At 41.2% G+C, this 17,788-nt stretch overlaps 1 protein-coding gene across 9 annotated transcripts in view; it reads right to left on the bottom strand.

Annotated features, from left to right (window-relative positions):
• The window catches only part of NCOA6 (nuclear receptor coactivator 6), a 107,714-nt gene that overhangs the window by 16,909 nt on the left and 73,017 nt on the right, over positions 1 to 17,788 (bottom strand). For 3 of the 9 annotated variants that reach the window (XM_042980548.1, XM_042980550.1, XM_042980549.1), the window contains 6 exons: positions 17,549 to 17,695; positions 15,959 to 16,843; positions 13,774 to 13,920; positions 10,025 to 11,144; positions 7,247 to 7,368; positions 825 to 3,815 (listed from right to left, as the gene is read on the bottom strand). In XM_042980548.1, coding sequence (XP_042836482.1) covers positions 825 to 3,815; positions 7,247 to 7,368; positions 10,025 to 11,144; positions 13,774 to 13,920; positions 15,959 to 16,843; positions 17,549 to 17,695 — 5,412 coding nt within the window. The remainder of the gene's footprint in view (positions 1 to 824; positions 3,816 to 7,246; positions 7,369 to 10,024; positions 11,145 to 13,773; positions 13,921 to 15,958; positions 16,844 to 17,548; positions 17,696 to 17,788) is intronic. The other 6 variants (XM_042980554.1, XM_042980555.1, XM_042980552.1 and 3 more) reach the window with 6 other exon arrangements.

The raw sequence follows: 17,788 nt of genomic DNA, 5'->3' as shown, positions 1-17,788 counted from the left end.
GTGTCAAAGAGAAATCAGTAATAATTTTTTCCATTTATTCATTACTATATTCTGTGCTAAGCACATTATATGCATTGTCTCAGTGAACTCTTAGAACTACTGTTGTTCCCTTGTTACAAAAGGAAGAAACTCAAGTTTGGAGTAGTCGAGCAACTTACTTAAACCCATAGAGCTGGTAAATGGTGGCACTGTGATACTAACTCAAGCCTATCTGTCTCTCAACCACTTTGCTTCTCCTGTGTCTACTGTCATGAAACTTAGTTTCCTGAAAAGTTCTCCTCTGGAGTAGACAGTCAGAAAGGAATAGTCTCTGGGATAGAGTACAATGAGGAAGGGGCTATGAGAACCATGCTCTGAAACTGTCAAGAGCAAGTCATTATCATGGTAAGGAGAGCTTGCAGAAACTGCTATTCACCTTTAAGAGACAATGTTAAACTGAAGGTTCACAGTATCAACTTTGAACAAATATTGAACTCTGAGTTTCAATCTTCTCACCCACGGAATCGGATTTGGGTTAAGGGCTACCTGACATGGTTGGTATGAAGATAACGTGAGATAACAGGTAAAGATGTTTCCTTGTAAAATGAAAAGCTTTATATAAATGAAAGGTCTGTCATTATTTTAGGAGCTGAGAGAGAACCTATTAATGAATGTAAACTTAACATGGGTTTTCAAGTATATTTCCCAATGTACTTCTAATAAATGAAACTACCACTATTGCCATTTAGCCCACTCTTCTTCAACCAAGTAGAAGTCATGCTTTCTTTTGTGGGATAGGTCATCAAAAAATTGACACGAGATGATGCCAGGCCCCGAGTACATACCTATGCTGGGTAGAAGCTCTGGATGAGATCCCACCTTCTCCTCCACTAGGCCACCCGCAAGTGGCTCAGATGCTATGCCAACATGATTGTTTTTTGTGGCCGGCGCCGCAGAGATGAGCTCAGAGGGTACCAGAGTGGTTACTATCGAGCGTACACTGGTGGGGAGAGTACCGCCAGGTAAGCTGGGTCCTGCTGAGGTGGAGCCCGGGCCCACGGGGCTAGAGGTCATTTTTATCAGAGTGGGTGCTGGGGGTGTTGGGGTTTTACTGTCCAGCTCTGTGGATAACTGCTCTGTTCCCATGAGCCCTGGAGTTGTGGTCTCTAACCCTTGGCCTTCAGTCTCTCCATCTGCACCATATTGCTCTTCCCCTTTCTCAAGAGAGCCTGTAACTTTCTTACATGCCTTGGTCAGCAAAATCTGGCCGATTTTGTCCACTTTTCCTTTGCCCTTACTAGATGAGACTGGGCTTCGCCGGTTGACAGAGGAGCCTGGACTATTGGTCAAAAGGGGAGAAACAATTGTGGTTGACTGTGAAGAAGGAAGAGTGCTCTGATCTGCTGAGGTGCTCACCTGACTAGCCTCATCTGGATTCATTTCTTTCACTTGCTGGACAGGGGGATGAGGAGGGACAACTGGAGAAGTTGTACATGGGGGGGAAGGAAGCTGAACAGGGGTGGCTCGTGAGTTAAGGACCAAGGGTCGACCAGTCTGTATATTTGGAGCAGTACTACTGGAGGGGGCACTAGGTGGTACAGGAGCAGAAGAAAATTTTATGTTCTGAGGTATGTGTAAAGGGCCAACAACTGCAACGGAGGGAGGCATCAAGCCAGAGTTGGTTGTCAGTGGGGCTGCAGGAATTGTGCTTGGCTGTGATCCTTTCATAACCTGAATTATTGAGGATGAATTGATAAACACAGGTGTAATGAACTGAGGCCGGGCATTAGACTGAGCAGCTGACTGTCCCTCAGAAACCATAACCTTGCTACCCACATTGGGCATTGTGACGACTGTTGACATCAATGCAGACTGCAGGTGAGTCGGCAGAGCTGCTGATGTATTAGCTGAAGTCGTGATAGGATTGGAAGTAACGAAAACAGTTATCTGATTTGGGGGCAAGGGAGTAGAGATGGAGGAAGAGCTGACAGGTCTTGACATTACTGGAGGGATGCTTGGTGCAACATTAGAACTGACCTCACTCAATTCTGGATGCACAAGGGTTGAACACGGCTCATTAGTGTGAGGTAAATTTAGGGAATTAGAGGGTTCTTTAGAAGAAGACGGATCCTGCAGTGTGGGAATGACAGATGCTTTTTTCAGGTCCTCCCCAGAAACTACTGGAGGCGTTACTTCCAGATCTGTAAGCCCAGGGGGTTTAATGGTCACATTAGGAGCTCCAGAGTTATCAAGAAGTTGACTTAACGATGTGGGTGCTTCCCTCATAGCAGGAGACACCAAATTTTTGTTCTCTTCGACACCGGGAAGTTTGTTAGGATCCAAAGATTGCCCGTCCTTTTTAGACTGATCTTCAGAAACAACCATTTTAACTTCTTGGGTAGGGAGGGCTTTGAGCTCAATGTTTACCTGCTCCTTCCTACCCTGGGAATTCTGGCAATCGCTGTCCTGAGGCACATTCAAGCTCTCCTTGTTATCCTCCAGAACACCTCCCACTGCAGCCACAGGCATGGTAGGATTCTGAGGATTCAGCCCGCTGTTGTTAGGGAAGCTCCCAGGTACAGGGGGATTGGCCAAAGGAGTGGGACTGACCAATACATTTCTTGGCAACTCCACATTCTGCAACAGAGCTGTGTTTGTTTGAGAGGCCAGAGTAAGTTTAGGGGTTTTTGAATTTTGCCTCCCAGGACTTGGGGTAGTTTTCCTACTGGACCCAGGACTAGACCTGCGACTGTTGCTCGGACTAGCCCGTTTTGTTGCTCCAGAATTAGACTGCTTTCCAGAATTCACCACCACAGAATCTAATTTGTGAGTTTGTGGGGCAGCAAAATTGGAAGGATTATTCATGGTAAGATTCGAAGGTGCTTGCCCAATGGCCTTTAAAGTTGTTGGATTTAGGCCCTGCTGATCAAAGCCCCTGTTTAAATTTGGCCTAGGAGGTAAAGGAATATTAATCTGTGGGGGGAAGAGTCCTGCAATGGAGGCATTGAGTCTTTCTGGAGACAGACTGATTTCTGAAGGTTCTGTGCTAGGAGGGCGATTGTTGGGTGTCTGAGGATAGTAGGGTCTGGGGCTGGCTCTGTTCGGTGTTTTAGGCCTAGATGTTTGGGTTGGAGCAGCCACATTTGGAAAATGGTGGCCATGAGAGCTGGGCAGGGAATTTACAGGGGGTTGCTGGGGAGTTGCACCTTGAGTTGCAGAAAGGGGTGATGGTCCAGGTTTTGGCCCTGTCATCATTAACTGATTCTGGGAAACTACTAAATGTGAAGGCATGTTATTTGGGCCTCCTGAGACAGATGGTACTTCACTGCCACTTGCTTCAGGGAGCGAGGACATTTCTCCCAGTGGTGAGCTAGAAGGATTCTGGGAGTTCTCCTGGTATACCATTTTCCTTGAATTGCTTCCCAAAGGAGTATTCACAGGTATTGGCATTCTTTGCTTATCAGGTGATGGTGGCACGGAAGCAGGTCCTTGCAAACTGACCATAACAGGCACGCTGCCGCTCTGTTGCATGGGCATTCTCTGGGAGTCTGGGTTCAGGGGGCCCCGCGGGGGGTGGACACTTTGGGAGACCGGAAGCCTAACTGATTTGGGGTCCTGCTGCATCATGAGCATCATCATCATTTGTTGTTGTTGTTGCTGCTGCTGCTGCTGCTGCTGCGACTGTGGCTGACTGGGAGGTGGTGGCTGCTGCTGTGGTGGCGGCAGTTGTGGCTGCGGCTGCTGCTGTGGTGGCTGTGGCGGGGGTGCCACATGCTGCATGAGCTGAGGAGGCATCTGCTGAAGTGGCCTCTGTTCAACTGGTTGAGAAGGATAACCTAAAACAAGCCCCCAAAATCAGGGAAGTTAGATTTTCGGCAGGAAAAGCAACTTTTAGAGTATAGCCAAGCAATACTCATCTAGGTGGCCCAGACAGTGCACAAACAGCTTAGGCGTGCCCACTCCCAGGGGGGCAGGCGCAGCTCCTCATTATCCGACATAAGCAAAGGGGCACACAGCTTAAGGAAGCAAAAAGCAAAGCATCAAGAACCTGGAGCTCCTTAGTCTTCAAGGTCTGAATGAGGCACTATTGTACTAAGACTGTAATAGACAGACACTCTGTGCTATGCAATGAAAGTGGCTGAGTCTATCCCAGCCAAACATTCAGGTGAAATGAGAAAAATTCCCATCAATAGCAAGTAGCTGACCACCCAGCACTGGGGTCTCATGTGGGAATAATAAATATTTCACTGTACTTGTGAATGAAGTAAGGCATTTAGGACTCACTTTTTCTGTTATCAAGATTAATTTTTTAAGGTGTGATTTTGTGAAAACAACAGCATCAAAGATAGCCTTTTTATTCTTTCAACAGAAGCAAATATACAATTCTAGGATTCAATGCCTTAAGAGGGATTTAAAATGACGCCAATCCACTGGATCCATACATCATGCTGCATCCTTCAGGCTCAATCCTTTGGGGAACCCAAATGAACTAAACTGTCCCTCTGATGTAGTTCAGTTTAATAAAGAGCAGGAGCTAACAGAAGCTGATATACACATTGAAAATAAATTGAGGATACTGAAGATTTTTTTATGGATATTAATTTCCATTTACTTTCTTACAAGTTAAAACTCAATTTGGAGAAATATTTTCTATGAATCCACAAAGGAAGAATAAGAAGCCAGAAACAATGCCCTCAGGAATAAAAAATAATTTTGGGAAAAGAACTGAGGGACAATGCCTTATAGATTTTCAGAAGGCAACAGTTCAAATGATTCCTTCTTTTGTGAAGCTTTTACTTGGCATAGAACCAAAGCTTTACACAATCAGCAGAAAGGAAAAATCATTAACCAAGAATAAAGGTAGTTCCATGGGAAAAAGTGGGGATACAGCTGGGATACAATTTCACAAACTAGATTTATTCCATTGTTGCATAAAAATGCATAAGGGAAGTTTTAAGAAGGCGCAGGAATAAAAACAGTTGGCTCTGGCAGTTGGCAGAAATGATGGTTCATGATTTTCACAGAGGAGCTACCAAATGCTGCTGATCCACAGGGTCAGACCCTGCGGTCAACCCTAATTAATGTCTTCTGGCCAAAGATTACCATGGCACCAATGAGTACAATGTACAGAATTCAGTTTTAGAGATTTTTTTCAAAATCCTTTTCTATTTCAGGCCCAAGTCACTTCTTTACAATTATAGAGCCAACAATAATATGGCACTTCTACAGGTTTAACTCAGGTTCCCATATTAAGAAAACTGTCATTTCTGTAGAAGCCCACTGTTGTTGGGCTATGTCACAAATGTCTTTTATCTTTAAATCAGCCCACCAGGTAGCACAATAAATACCAAAGAGAGCAGAGCAGATAATACAGCAACTTTTCAAAAGTTACAGCTGAGGGCATGGCTGCTATAAAGGTTCCAGAAGCTGGAGGCAGCAGTCCAAAGGGCACTAACGTTAAGAAGACAGGTTAGGGTTGCCATCACATAAATGGTAGAGAATGAAAGCCAAAACACACATAGTGTCTATAACATAACCCAAACCCATATTTATTAATCAAGGGTTGCAACTCATATGCCTTTAGGCACCAGGCCAGTAGTGAAGAACAGAAGTGGTCTGGTATAAGACAACAGTAGTTCTGTGGACAGAGCCAAACTGCAGAATGAATGTTCTATCTAAAGGCATCTAAATTCAGGTTTTTATCTGGTTTAAGACACTGCATGATCGTTCAAACACATGATAGGCCAAATTCATCCTGTAGGTTCCTACTTTTTAAACTCTAGAAAGGAAGCAATGATGTGTGCAAGGACCTCTGGGATTCATATAGGAATTCACATGTGTTTGAGGGAAGAAGGTATCTTCCTATTCATAATGTCATCTAGATATACCTGCCAAGACTGGTGACCTCCCTGCCTCAATTGCTGCAACTCACTGACTGGAATTGTGGTGTTCCCAAACAATTTGTAATAAATAGCATGTAGTATTGACATCATGGTGTATTTACTTTTTTTTTTTTTTTTTTTTGGTTCACTTTTAAAATACATAAATTAAGGGTGGATTACGGTACATACCCAAAATAACGTCACTCTCACTTACATGTCAAAAAGGAGGAATAACTAGTGAGGAAGAAACAAAACATAATCCTTTGTACACACAGGGAAGAGTGACCTAAGTATGACAGGCTTGGGTGTCTTCGACTGAGTCACAGGGGAATAAGGTTACAAATCACTGCTCAGGCCAAGAGTAACAAGTATAGAGATATTGTGGCAGCTGGCCTTAGTTCTTCTATAACACCTAGGTTGGAATAAATGAATTTTAGAAAGTTTTTTTTCTTTTCAACATTTAGAGGATAATATTATTTTATAGCCAAAAAGGGGTACAACACAGGGGGCTTCACCAATAGTGATCTTATTTATTATTCAGCTGGGTGGTAGGTACATGAGCGTCTCTTTTATTACTCTTATATAGTTTTTATGTTTAAAGATTCATAATAAAAACTGTATTAAAAAAATTTTATTGTAAACCCTGTTCATTGCTTCGAGACAATCCAATAGGAAAGGCTGCAGGAAAGGCAGGCAAGCAGGATTCGAGTGAAAACATCTTTCCATCTAATCTTACTCCATTTGGATGCCAACTAGAATCTTGATACTGACAAGAATAAAGAAGCACTTGACATTTCAGTCTGATTTTATGAGGACTTAATATCAAGAAGGCTAATCTGAGCAGTATATATACACAGTTGACCCTTGAACAATGTGGGAGTTAGGAGTACTGACCCCCTGTGCAGTTGAGAATCCATGTATAACTTCTGACTCCTCCAAAACTTAAGTACTAATAACCTACCTGTGGACTGGAAGCCTTACATAACATAAACAGTTGATTAACATACATTCTGGGTTATATGTATTATATACTGTATTCTTACAGTAAAGTAAGCTAGAGAAAAGAAAACGCTATTAAGAATCATAAGAAAGCACATTTATACTACTGTATTTACTGAAAAAATTTGCATATAAGTAGATAATGCAGTTCAAACCCATGTTGTTGAAGGGTCAACTGTATATACTACATATACATATGCCTTCAGAAGTTATATTTGAAATTTTTACTTACTATCAAGGCAAAGTTTCCAAATATTAGACACATTTAATTGCTAAAGAAGCCTAGTTAGGAGACAAAATAAAATACCAATGTTTCCTTGAAGAGAAGCCTTGTACTGCTGTATAAATGATGAAAAGTACGCAATCTTTAGCTAACATTTTATCACCTGGTGGTCGGTTTGAAAATTCTGGCAGTTTAGGGCCTGAGTTGTCCAAGTTAATTCCTTGTTCTCCAGGCAATGGCTGCTGATCCGTGTCCTCCAGCCCAGCTGGGCGATTATCTGGGGTACTAAAAAATAAATTATACATTTGGGAGTAAGTTGCTTAGCTTATACATGAAAGTAGCTTAACTTCTCCCCTATTTCTGAAGACATAAAATCTGTTTACATTGTTGTATTTATCATAACTTCCATATCTCTAGTCCGATAAAATATTCACTGTTTGGCATAAAAATAATCCAGCAATTTCATTAAACAATAAAATCTACTTAACCTAATAATAGTATGGCTATTTACTCAAAGTGCTTTCTACAAATTTCTGACATAATGATTTTCAAGTAATCATCCATCGCTTAAATGTTTTAAGACCTGATCATAGTTTGGACTATCAACATTATAAAGTATTATTCTTGTGAAACCACACTATTTTTGGTATAGTTATCAATTTCAACCATGGAGTCCAGATTGTTTATTTTTTGTGGATATTATAGCAGCAGCTCTCACAATTCATAACACCTTGCAAGAAGTTGTAGGTTGGCTGATGAAAATGGTATCCAGGGAATAAAGAAAAATGGAGAATACTAGAACAAAGCTAATTATTTCTGCTACAGAATGAGTATTTGCAGACATCCCCACTGGTTTTGGGATGCTTTCGTTTTTATCTGGTTGTAGCTTAGAATTTTTAGTGGGGAAAAAGAAATGAAAAAAAAATGTTATCTGCTAACATCCACATTCCCAAAGAACCAATGTACTCACATCCATTTGGTTTGCAATCTTATTCCTGGCTGTATCTTTCTTCCCTATCTTTAGTTTCCCTTTGCCCTGATATTGGTCACCCAGTTTTAGACAGTATTTGATCTCATTGTATTCTGTGTGGTTTCTAAGCCTTACCTTAAATCCATTTTAAAAAGTCCTAGCACATGGAAATTTAGAGCTTGAAGCAGGTCTTTAGCACATCCAGATGCCTATAGCAATTTGTTCCTTCTATGACTTCTCTCTCACTTCAAATTATAAGGATTCTGTAGGTCTCTTTACTTTCATGGAACTGCACTGCTAAAAAAATCTCAAGATATCTGGTCCAGTCACTTCATGTTATGGATGAGAAAACAAAGGCCCAGAGAGGTGTAAGAAACAGGTCCAAGGCTCCACAGTGACCTAGTGGTAGAGTTAGGAGCAAGTGCTCTTCCTATTATACCTACTGTCTCCCTTTTGTAGGAACCCTGATGCCTATATAAGGCCCTTTCCATAATTTCTAGCCCCAACAAGTAAGCGATCTTCCTCAGAGCTGGTGAAGACAGCAAGAATGCATACTAATGGCAACTGAATAGCCTTACAATTTTAGACTACTGGGAGAAATAAATACCCTCCCAGGACAGCAGGTTGAAAGCAGTAAAGAATTTAACTTAGAGCTACTGGAAAAATTAGATAATTAAAGGTCTAATTAAGTCTGAATTTAGGAAAATATAGTTTGTTAATATACAGTCACAGACTTTTAATTTATAATAATCAAGAAGCAGCAAGTGAGTATGGTATAATCAAAGAAATATCGTGGGAAGGCTCAGAGACAGTTGGGTTTTATTTTGAACATTTATGGTTGTTTAACTAAAACTCTCCTACAGTTCTAGCAATTTGTTTCAATTAACCCATTTTACATTCATTAGTCACTATTCCCTATTAACAAATGTCTCTTCCAATTTTACGATTAAAGGCAGATAATCCAGTTTAATCAATATGCCCTCTGGAAACATTTTATCAAAGTCAAAAAAACATGATTAACACTTAGCTTCAAGACATGACATATAAATTAATCGTCCTTCCTGCTATGATCTTGCAAAAGAACTCACCTAGAGAACCTTTACTTAAGGGGTAATTGATTTAAAAGGTCCAACCATGTTAGAATGAAGTTTTAAGCTTCTAGGGATGATGGAGATGGAGAGCCTTTACTTACTTATTTTTTCACAAAATAGAGAGCCTTTGAAGGAAAGGCATCTGTACAAAAAATTATTTCTTTTTGTAAAAAGATTTTATTTTTATTTCTTTAAGTAATCTCTATATCCAACGTGGGGCTTGAACTCCCAACCCTGAGATCAAGAGTTGCATGCTCTACAGACTGAGACAGCCAGGTGCCCCCAAAAAACTATTTCCATTTGAGAGAGCGGGGAGTTTTGATAAACTGTTTTCATTTCCAAAACACATTTGGCCTTTCTGGCTCCCTAGTAGCTGTTATAACCCTGAAGTGCTTTGTGGAGTGTCATGTGGTAGCACTGGCTACTTTTCAGTTTCTGTGTGCCACAATCCCTGAGACTATAGACTTAAGAGACATAGATCAGTCAGTTGCAATGTATGAACCTTGTTTGGCTCCTTATTTGAACAAACGATAAAAAAAGAATTTAAGAGAATTAGAAAACTTTGAACACTGAGTGTGTGAGACTATGGAGAAAGTGTTAGTTTTCCTACATGTTAATGGTATTATGTGTTCATTAAAATAAAAAAACCCAACCTGTCCTTATCTTTCAGAGGTACATAGTACTGAAAATATTCACAGTCATTTTGCTTTAAAATAATCAGAAAGGTAATGGGAGATGAAGGCAAGACAGACTATGACTTGGTAATTGTTGACGCAGAGGGATTTCATACTGTTCTGATTTTATACACGTTTAAAATTTTCCATCAAAAAAAGTTCACATAGAAATAAATACAATTTGAGGCAAAACTATCACAACCTACTTTAGATCTTGCTGACTATTTTTCTTCTTCCGAGGGGGTTTCTTCTTCTTCGGTTTATTTGCGTTGGTATTATTTTGCTTATTGTTTACCCCAAAATGGCCTGCAGAGATGTCACTCTGCAATAAGTTGACCAACAATGGGCTTGTTAGCGTGACATCCTTATTGACCGGGAAGCCAGGATTCTGACCACAGGACATCTGATTTCCATTGGGTGCTCCACTGAAAGGTGCATTGAAAGGCATCCCATGGCCTGAGAAGTGGTTTCCCGAGGCACTGTTTCCCTGCATGGCCTGCACGTGGGGGGGAACCATGTTGGTTTGTTGCATGTTAACATCAGGCATCATCTGAGACAAACTGACATCATTGTTTGCTGTAGTAGCAGGATCACCATGCTGCTGGGCCATGTGTGGGCTGGGCCCTGGTGGTCGCAAGACCTGCCCCTGAATCCCCATAACCTGAGATGGACTGTTGCTCACGGGCCCTTGCTGTGGCAGCATCTGTCCTGATATCTGTCCTGTAAACTGCACCATGTTTCCTTGCATGTTTGGAGTTGGTCCCCTCATTATCTGTGCTGGTGGTCCCGGCATGACATTGGATTGGTTCTGAGTGTTAAACTGTTGCTTATTCCCCTGCATCTGATTGGTCATGATTTGCTCTATCATTGGGTTCTGTTGGAGTAAAACTTGCCCCTGAGGCCCCATCATCTGGTTATGTGGCGCCATCATTTGTGGGCCCTGTTGGGGAAGAATCTGCTTGGGTGGGGTCATCCTTTGAGGCGAGGGCCCAAGATTTTGGCTTTGAGGGTTCACCATCATCTGGCCCTGAGGCATAAGCTGGGCCCTTGAAAGGATCATAGGGTTCTGAGGGTTCAAGGTTCCTTGCTGCTGGACCATCTGGCCCTGGGAGGGCACAATCTGCTGGTGCATGCTCATCAGCTGAGATGGTGGGCCCTGCTGGGGCTGGCCTTGCATGTTGCCCAGGTTCACCTGAGGAACCCCAGAACTACCAGCCTGCTGGCTGTTCATGTTGCCATGAATTCCCATGAGGCCGGGCTGCATCATATTTGGTGGCCCGTGGGACACCTGCATCTGGTTTTGAGGAGGACCAGCTCCTTGACCACCTTAAACAAACAAACAAAAAAAGGACAGTTTCAGATAGAAATACTCTTATATTGGTATTAAGATACTCTAATTGGAGAAACACCAATAACCCATATATCCACTGACCAACATAAATAAATATGCTATGTTTGACATATTTTCTGTGGCTTTTTTGAAGTATGGAGACATGACTGTGGAATGATTGGTTACATTCCCAATGACCACACAACAGAGAAGGGGAAATGGTTTCTTTACTCCTGTTTGGTAACTTAAAGATAACACTTTGAAGATCAACAGTTTACTTTCTTTCAGATGAAATAAAGAGAAAGGCAGTATCTCATTGTTCGAAAATGACATATAGCTATTTTAAGGTGAAGAAAATTAATGAAAAGCACTGTAGGCTAGTGAAATAAGCTCTGCTTTAGATGAGTCAGGAAAACAACAAACGTGATGCATTGTCTTAGGAAAACCTTGGCAATGCTGAGAAGACATTTAAACATGCTTCCTGGAAAACTAATGACTCTCAAAGTTTACATGTGTGGTATTTGGATGCTGCACGTGAAAGGAAAGAACACCTAATACTTCCTAAGGACAGGTCTCCTCTGCCCCAGTGTGGTAAAAATTCCTTATTCCTTATCTGAAGCTGTGCCTCTGGTGTAAGTCAACTGACAGATAACCCAGAAACTGCAGACAGAGGAACAGCTACCAAGGGATGTTAAAACTTCACTGACCCCTAGGCTCAGAGCTTTGGAGAAATGGTCTCCTCTGAGTCTGCTGGTGTTAAATAAATCTCTGATCCACCAAAACAAACAAACAAACAAACAAACAAACAAACAAACAAAAAACAAAACTTCACTGACCCTTCCCTGTGGCAGTCCCTGGTGGATCATATAGCACATGTCCTATTATCAGTTATTTCTAATTTAGACAAAGACATTGCCTGGCTTGCTGCAGTGTTTACTTATTGTTGGGTCTTTAGGATTTTCCTATAGTTACTTGCATTATCTCCCCCTTTTTACTGAATACTCTTTTAGATTATTTTATAGCTCTTTGTCACTTTTAAGTAAGGACTAGAAAGTGGCAGCCATAATGAAGTTATGAGGCCAATCCACACTCCAGCCAGGGAGGCAGGGGACAAACTGTCCCTTGTTCACATTATTCAGTTTTTCTGAATCCCAAAAAAGATTTTGGGATCATTAGCCTTATAAACTCTTAAACTCCATGATCACTGTATATACTGTATAAACTGAATATTCTATACACACTGAATATACAGTGTATACTCATTCAATCATTAATTACTTCTTGAGTAACTAATATGCACAAGACACTTTTGGTGCTAAGGTAGTATCAATTAACAAGACATACCAAACCCCTGACTCTATGGAGTTGGCAAGAGACTGTAACAGACAAATATTTTTTCAGGAGAACTAAAAGCTAACAAGAGAAATAAAGTAGGGTTAAGAGAACAGAAAATGAGAGACAGGAGTAGAACGATCTTAGGAGAAGTGTGGAAGTCTAAACAGTATGTGCCTGTGGAAGGCACCATATAGAAATACAAAATAGATGTGCTTGGGTGGAAGAATGATGAATGATTTTATCACTATTCATAACTTCCTACAGAAACCATAAATTCACATAACCAGGAACGCAGTTTTGCATTGGTAGATGGGTAAAGTAAAACAGTTTAACCTGCCCTTCTCTCACGCTTCAAGAGGTAGTTTGAACTTTAAAAAAAAAAACAAAAAACAAAACTAAGTTAGAACTTTTCTTGTTCCTTAGTGATTTACCATTAAAAGCTGGGACCACACAACTAAATTAACTCTAAGTGGGGATGGGGAGTTCTCCACAGAAAATGTTTGCACTTACTTCATTCCGAACTGGCTCAATGAGAAAGGATAAGAAGATTAGTCCATGTGGTGCCTAAGCAACCAGAAACATGAAGTCTGGGCATATTACAACACTATTTTACAAATTTTTTTAGCCATTCTGCTCTATCCTATTTCTCCACAAATACACTGTCGACATTAAATCTATACTGATTAAAGTCTGTTCTTCAAACACCACATTATAAACCAGAATTTAGACATTCTGCATAAACAAAGCTAACATGTACTATAGAGAGATTTTAAAAGGTGCAGTTGCCCAAAATGCCATGTGTCTCTGTACCTATAGTTTCCTTTGCCAGAAATGCCTTTTGCCCTTTTACTAACTTGGGGGTTGGCAAACTATGGCCCATGGGCCAAATCAAGCCCACTGCCAGCTTCTAAATAAACAGTGTGTGGAACACTGCCATGCTCATTTGTCATACTGTTTATGGCTACTTTTGTGCTGTGATAGCAGAGTTAAGTAGTTGCAACAGAGACCATATAATCTGCAAAGTCTGAAATATTTACTATCTGGAGTCCTTTACAGGAAAAAAAAAATTGCTGAAACCTGCTCAAACTCAAGTTTAATTTCCTTTCCTTCGGTTCCCAAGACACTGTACCTACTTTTGATATATTAGTTATTGCCCTGAAAGAATAATTTGGGTTTGAGATTAAGAGAAGGACCAGGATTTATATTTATCTGTATATTCTTATTATCCATCATGGTATCTAACACACAATGTTCACTAAATGTTGGCTGAATAAATCACAGAAAACAAACCTGCATGCTGGACAGTTTGATTTGCTTGCAGCTGAGGGGCTCCTGAATTCCCAGGGGTGGTTGCTGTGGTCGAAGGCACCTGACCTTGTATAAAGTTCGGATTGGCCTGTCCTGCTGAGAAGCCAGGTGGGAGGCGTTTAGGCATTCCTTAACAGAAAACAATGAGTAAGGCAGTTACCTAGCAAATTTATACTCTTGCTTAGATGTGGAATGAATAAGGAAGGATGAGCTGCATGAAGTCTCCACTGGCTTAGCTCTCTCTGTCACACTGGTAAGATCTTTAATAACAAGGTTGGGAAAGATGGTTAAAAAAATCAACACAATCTCTTACATGAGCATTGTCAAAATGAAAAAGAAATACTAAAAAATTTACACTTAGAACATGCCAAGGAAGAGATGGCAATCTGCTCCCTAAATGTGATCTGAGGCCATGTCACAGCAAGGTTTAGGGCTCACTTTTCTCTGTAATACAACAGACCCCAAAACTTTACATACTTTAACACAGGTACCAAAGTAATATGCTAAATTCTCTCATATTCAAACAAATTGATATGAAATACTATAAAACAAAGAGCTGGGTCCTGATATTAACGATAGGTGATTTTTTTTCCATTGAGGGAAATGGATGACAATCTCCTTTGTGGAAAACTTCCCCCAATATTGTGCTCGTCTCTTGGGAAGAGACAGGACATTAGCAACAATCCATAGGAGCTTCAAAGTGAGGCTATATTAAATTATCATCATGCCTTCCCCTTATAAGGTTTGCTGCAATTCCGACAGCTATGGTACCAAAAGCCATGCTTTAATGGAATCTTACTAAAGTATTACTTCCTTTTATAGGAAGGTTTAATTTCAGAAAACAGATCTGTAAGAAGGAGGATCTCAGAACCCACTCATTGTTTATAACATAGGCCTTGATGTGGCCAGATCACCTACGTGAGCACATAATCTGCTCTATGAAAGCATCAAGACCTAAAGCTCACTTAAAAATTTTTGTTTTAGTCCATTTAAGGACCAATTTTTCAATGTCCTGAAAAACGCTCTGTAGACAAATATGCATTTGTCCTTTCTTTAGCAGTGACAAGTCCCCATTTGCATGCTTCCACTATAATTAAATCAGGAATCACATTTGCAGGAGGGACTACCCAGCTTCCACTGATCCAGGACTAGATGCCCAGAACAGTGAAGTTTGGAACTGAAACATTCTTGCATTTTCTAAAAACTTCTTAGGATTTAAATATCAGAGCCTGCACGTCAGTAAAATTAATTACAAGAGAGTGAAGAGACTGATGAGCAACTTAATTTCACCAGAAACCATGAGAACATGCCTTTGCTATGTTGCACTAAAGATGCAAGGGTTTTTTTTCTGGGTAGGCAATGGGTGTCTTTTGGTGGGGATATGTTCATCAGATGACAGTATTACTGGCACTCTCTATACCTTACTGAAAAGCTCCAAGCACATTCATGTGCACTAGATCAATGATTAATAAGATAAATAATAAACATGGAGATGGATAAGTTTTACTGTAATCGTTTTACCTCTCACACATTAAGCTCCATTGCTTTTTCTTCATACAAGAGGCACCTTACAAAATAAATAAATAAATCTCCTTTAGGTATAACTGGTGGAATTCCCTCTCTAAGGAGCAGGCATTGGCATTATAAACTATAAAAGTCAATGATCTCTGAAATTATTCCCCTTTAACACTTTAATCAAACTTAACAAATACCATGCTTACTACTTTACTAAGATTATCAAACTTGAAAACTCGAAGGGCCTTTTCCCCAAAAGACCCTGTATTTATTTTTTTCATTTTTGCTCTATTGCATAATCTTAATTTTTTTTCAACAGCTGAGCAGTTTAAATTAATAAAATGCATGTTTCTTCTGGACATCTTATCAGTCCAAGATCAAGCAAAAGTAATTTAAAAAACAAAATGAAAATCTCTATATTGAGTTTTACCTGCATTTTCATCCAGAGGGCTAGCTTAAATGTAACCAGTAAGATGCTGCATAATGTATCAAGTCAATAATGTATCAAGTTAACTAAGTTACATCAAGTGTCACCACTACATCCACAAAGCCAAATAATTACATCCTCCCTCCATTAACTCTAAAAATTGAAGTTCTACTAAGATCTATCTCCAGTAAATTTATCAACACAAATAGCTTCAGTGCTCCTCACCTCCTAGGCCTGGATGTAAACTCTGTGGCCCCTGGTTTGGTGGCTGCTGCTGCATCACCATGAAGTTAGGTGGCACATTTCCCTGTTGAACCATAGGATTCCGACCGGGAGAGCTGACGGGCTGCTGAAATCCCTGGGGAAGTGGGTTATTTTGAGGTGGCCTTGGTCCCATCTGCTGCTGAGTTTGGTTAACCGTTGGGGAGGATGCAGGGGATCCCTGCTGGAAGGAGGAGGGTGAGGAGGCAGGAGACTTGTTGGTGAGGTGGGGCTGCTGCAGGGGGGTTGGGACCCTGGAGGGCCCTCCCTGCAAGCTCTTCATCTGAGGAGCTGTGAACTGGCCTGGGTTGCTCATCTGAGGAAAGTTTGTATGGGCTTGTGAGGCTTGCTGGCTGCCAAAGGGATATGGAGGGGGCGGGTGGGAAGGTGTCTGTACCGTGGCTAAGGATGGTCTTGCCTGGAGCTGCTGTTGCATTGGGCCAGGCAAGGGAGCCTTCTTCCACCCTTGGCTTGCAGTCATTGTGCCCAGAGAACCCTGGGCTGGAGGAGGCTGAAGGGCTCCAGAAGGCAGCTGGTTCCAGCCTGGAGGAACAGGCACCTGAGTTGGGGCAGTAAACTGGGGTCTCATTCCCTGTGGCTGTTGCTGCTGATGCTGCTGTGGGGGTCTTGCCTGCAACTGCTGCTGCTGCTGCTGCTGCTGCTGTTGTTGTTGTTGTTGCTGTTGCTGCTGCTGCTGCTGCTGCTGCTGCTGCAGCTGGGGAAAATTAGCTGGGTTCATTTGTCTGTTCACAGGGACAGGCTGCATTGGGTGGTGCGGGGGAGCTAAAGATCCTGAGGGATGATTTTGCTGCTGTATATGGAGCCCAGAGAGGAGTGGATCCATTGCATCTGTTTAAAGACAGTCAACAAAGCAATAATTAAACTACTGCAACCCTAGATCCTACAGTAGTCCTGGCAATCATGAAAAATATAGAGTAAAATCCCCTGGTACCTTCAATGAAATGTTTGCGAACACCTTCTATATGCAAAGCAACACACCAAGATGACAGAAAGATGGATACTGTCTAGAAAGAGCTTATGGTTCAAAAGTGGATATAAGAGCCAAACATAAAATGTGGAGAGCAGTATTTTCCAAAGCATATTCTTGGGAACTATGTTCATTAGTGTTATAAGAAAATAAAACAAAATACAGTCAATTTGGTTTGGGAAACAACTGAACCTAACCACCTTAGACAGGTTTCTTCATGGCAGGACTTCCAGTGCCTCCAATACATTAATTCTGAATCTCTAGGGAGGAGGTAACATATGATGCACTTACCAAATTTATTATGGAATTCTCTGCCAAGAAGTATCTTGCAGGACTAAGTAGCCCAAGGAATGCATTGTTAGGAATGTTGGGTTGTAACTGATAAGAGAAAGAGAAATTCTGAGAAGGAAATGGACTTTCAACTTGAAGAAATAGGGCAGATTTTGTGAAGAAGGTGGCATTTAAGTTGGGCAGTTAGGAACGTGGAATCAGAAATAGCTGAATTTTGTAATGATCTCTGCAGAGAGTTCCAGCCTCTTTAAGCCACAAAGATTGGAGGTCATTACCTGACTGAGAAGCAGGGCGAGGAGTCCTGGGCTGCAGCTCTGAATTGGGGCCTGGTGCCATCATGGAAGATGACACATTTCCACTCTGGGGTATCATAACAGTGGCAGGGCTGGTCATCCTTATTAGTCCTAAAGGAAAAAGAAAATCTGTAGAATAGAGTAGTGGAATTGGCACAACATTTGTTTTTAAGTAAAATATTTCAAGAAGATAAAAAGGTATGGAAAATTTATGTACCCATC

The sequence above is a fragment of the Panthera tigris genome, chromosome A3 (assembly GCF_018350195.1).
Source record: "Panthera tigris isolate Pti1 chromosome A3, P.tigris_Pti1_mat1.1, whole genome shotgun sequence".
Taxonomy (NCBI): domain Eukaryota; kingdom Metazoa; phylum Chordata; class Mammalia; order Carnivora; family Felidae; genus Panthera; species Panthera tigris.
This window is presented reverse-complemented; position numbering and strand designations above follow the sequence as displayed.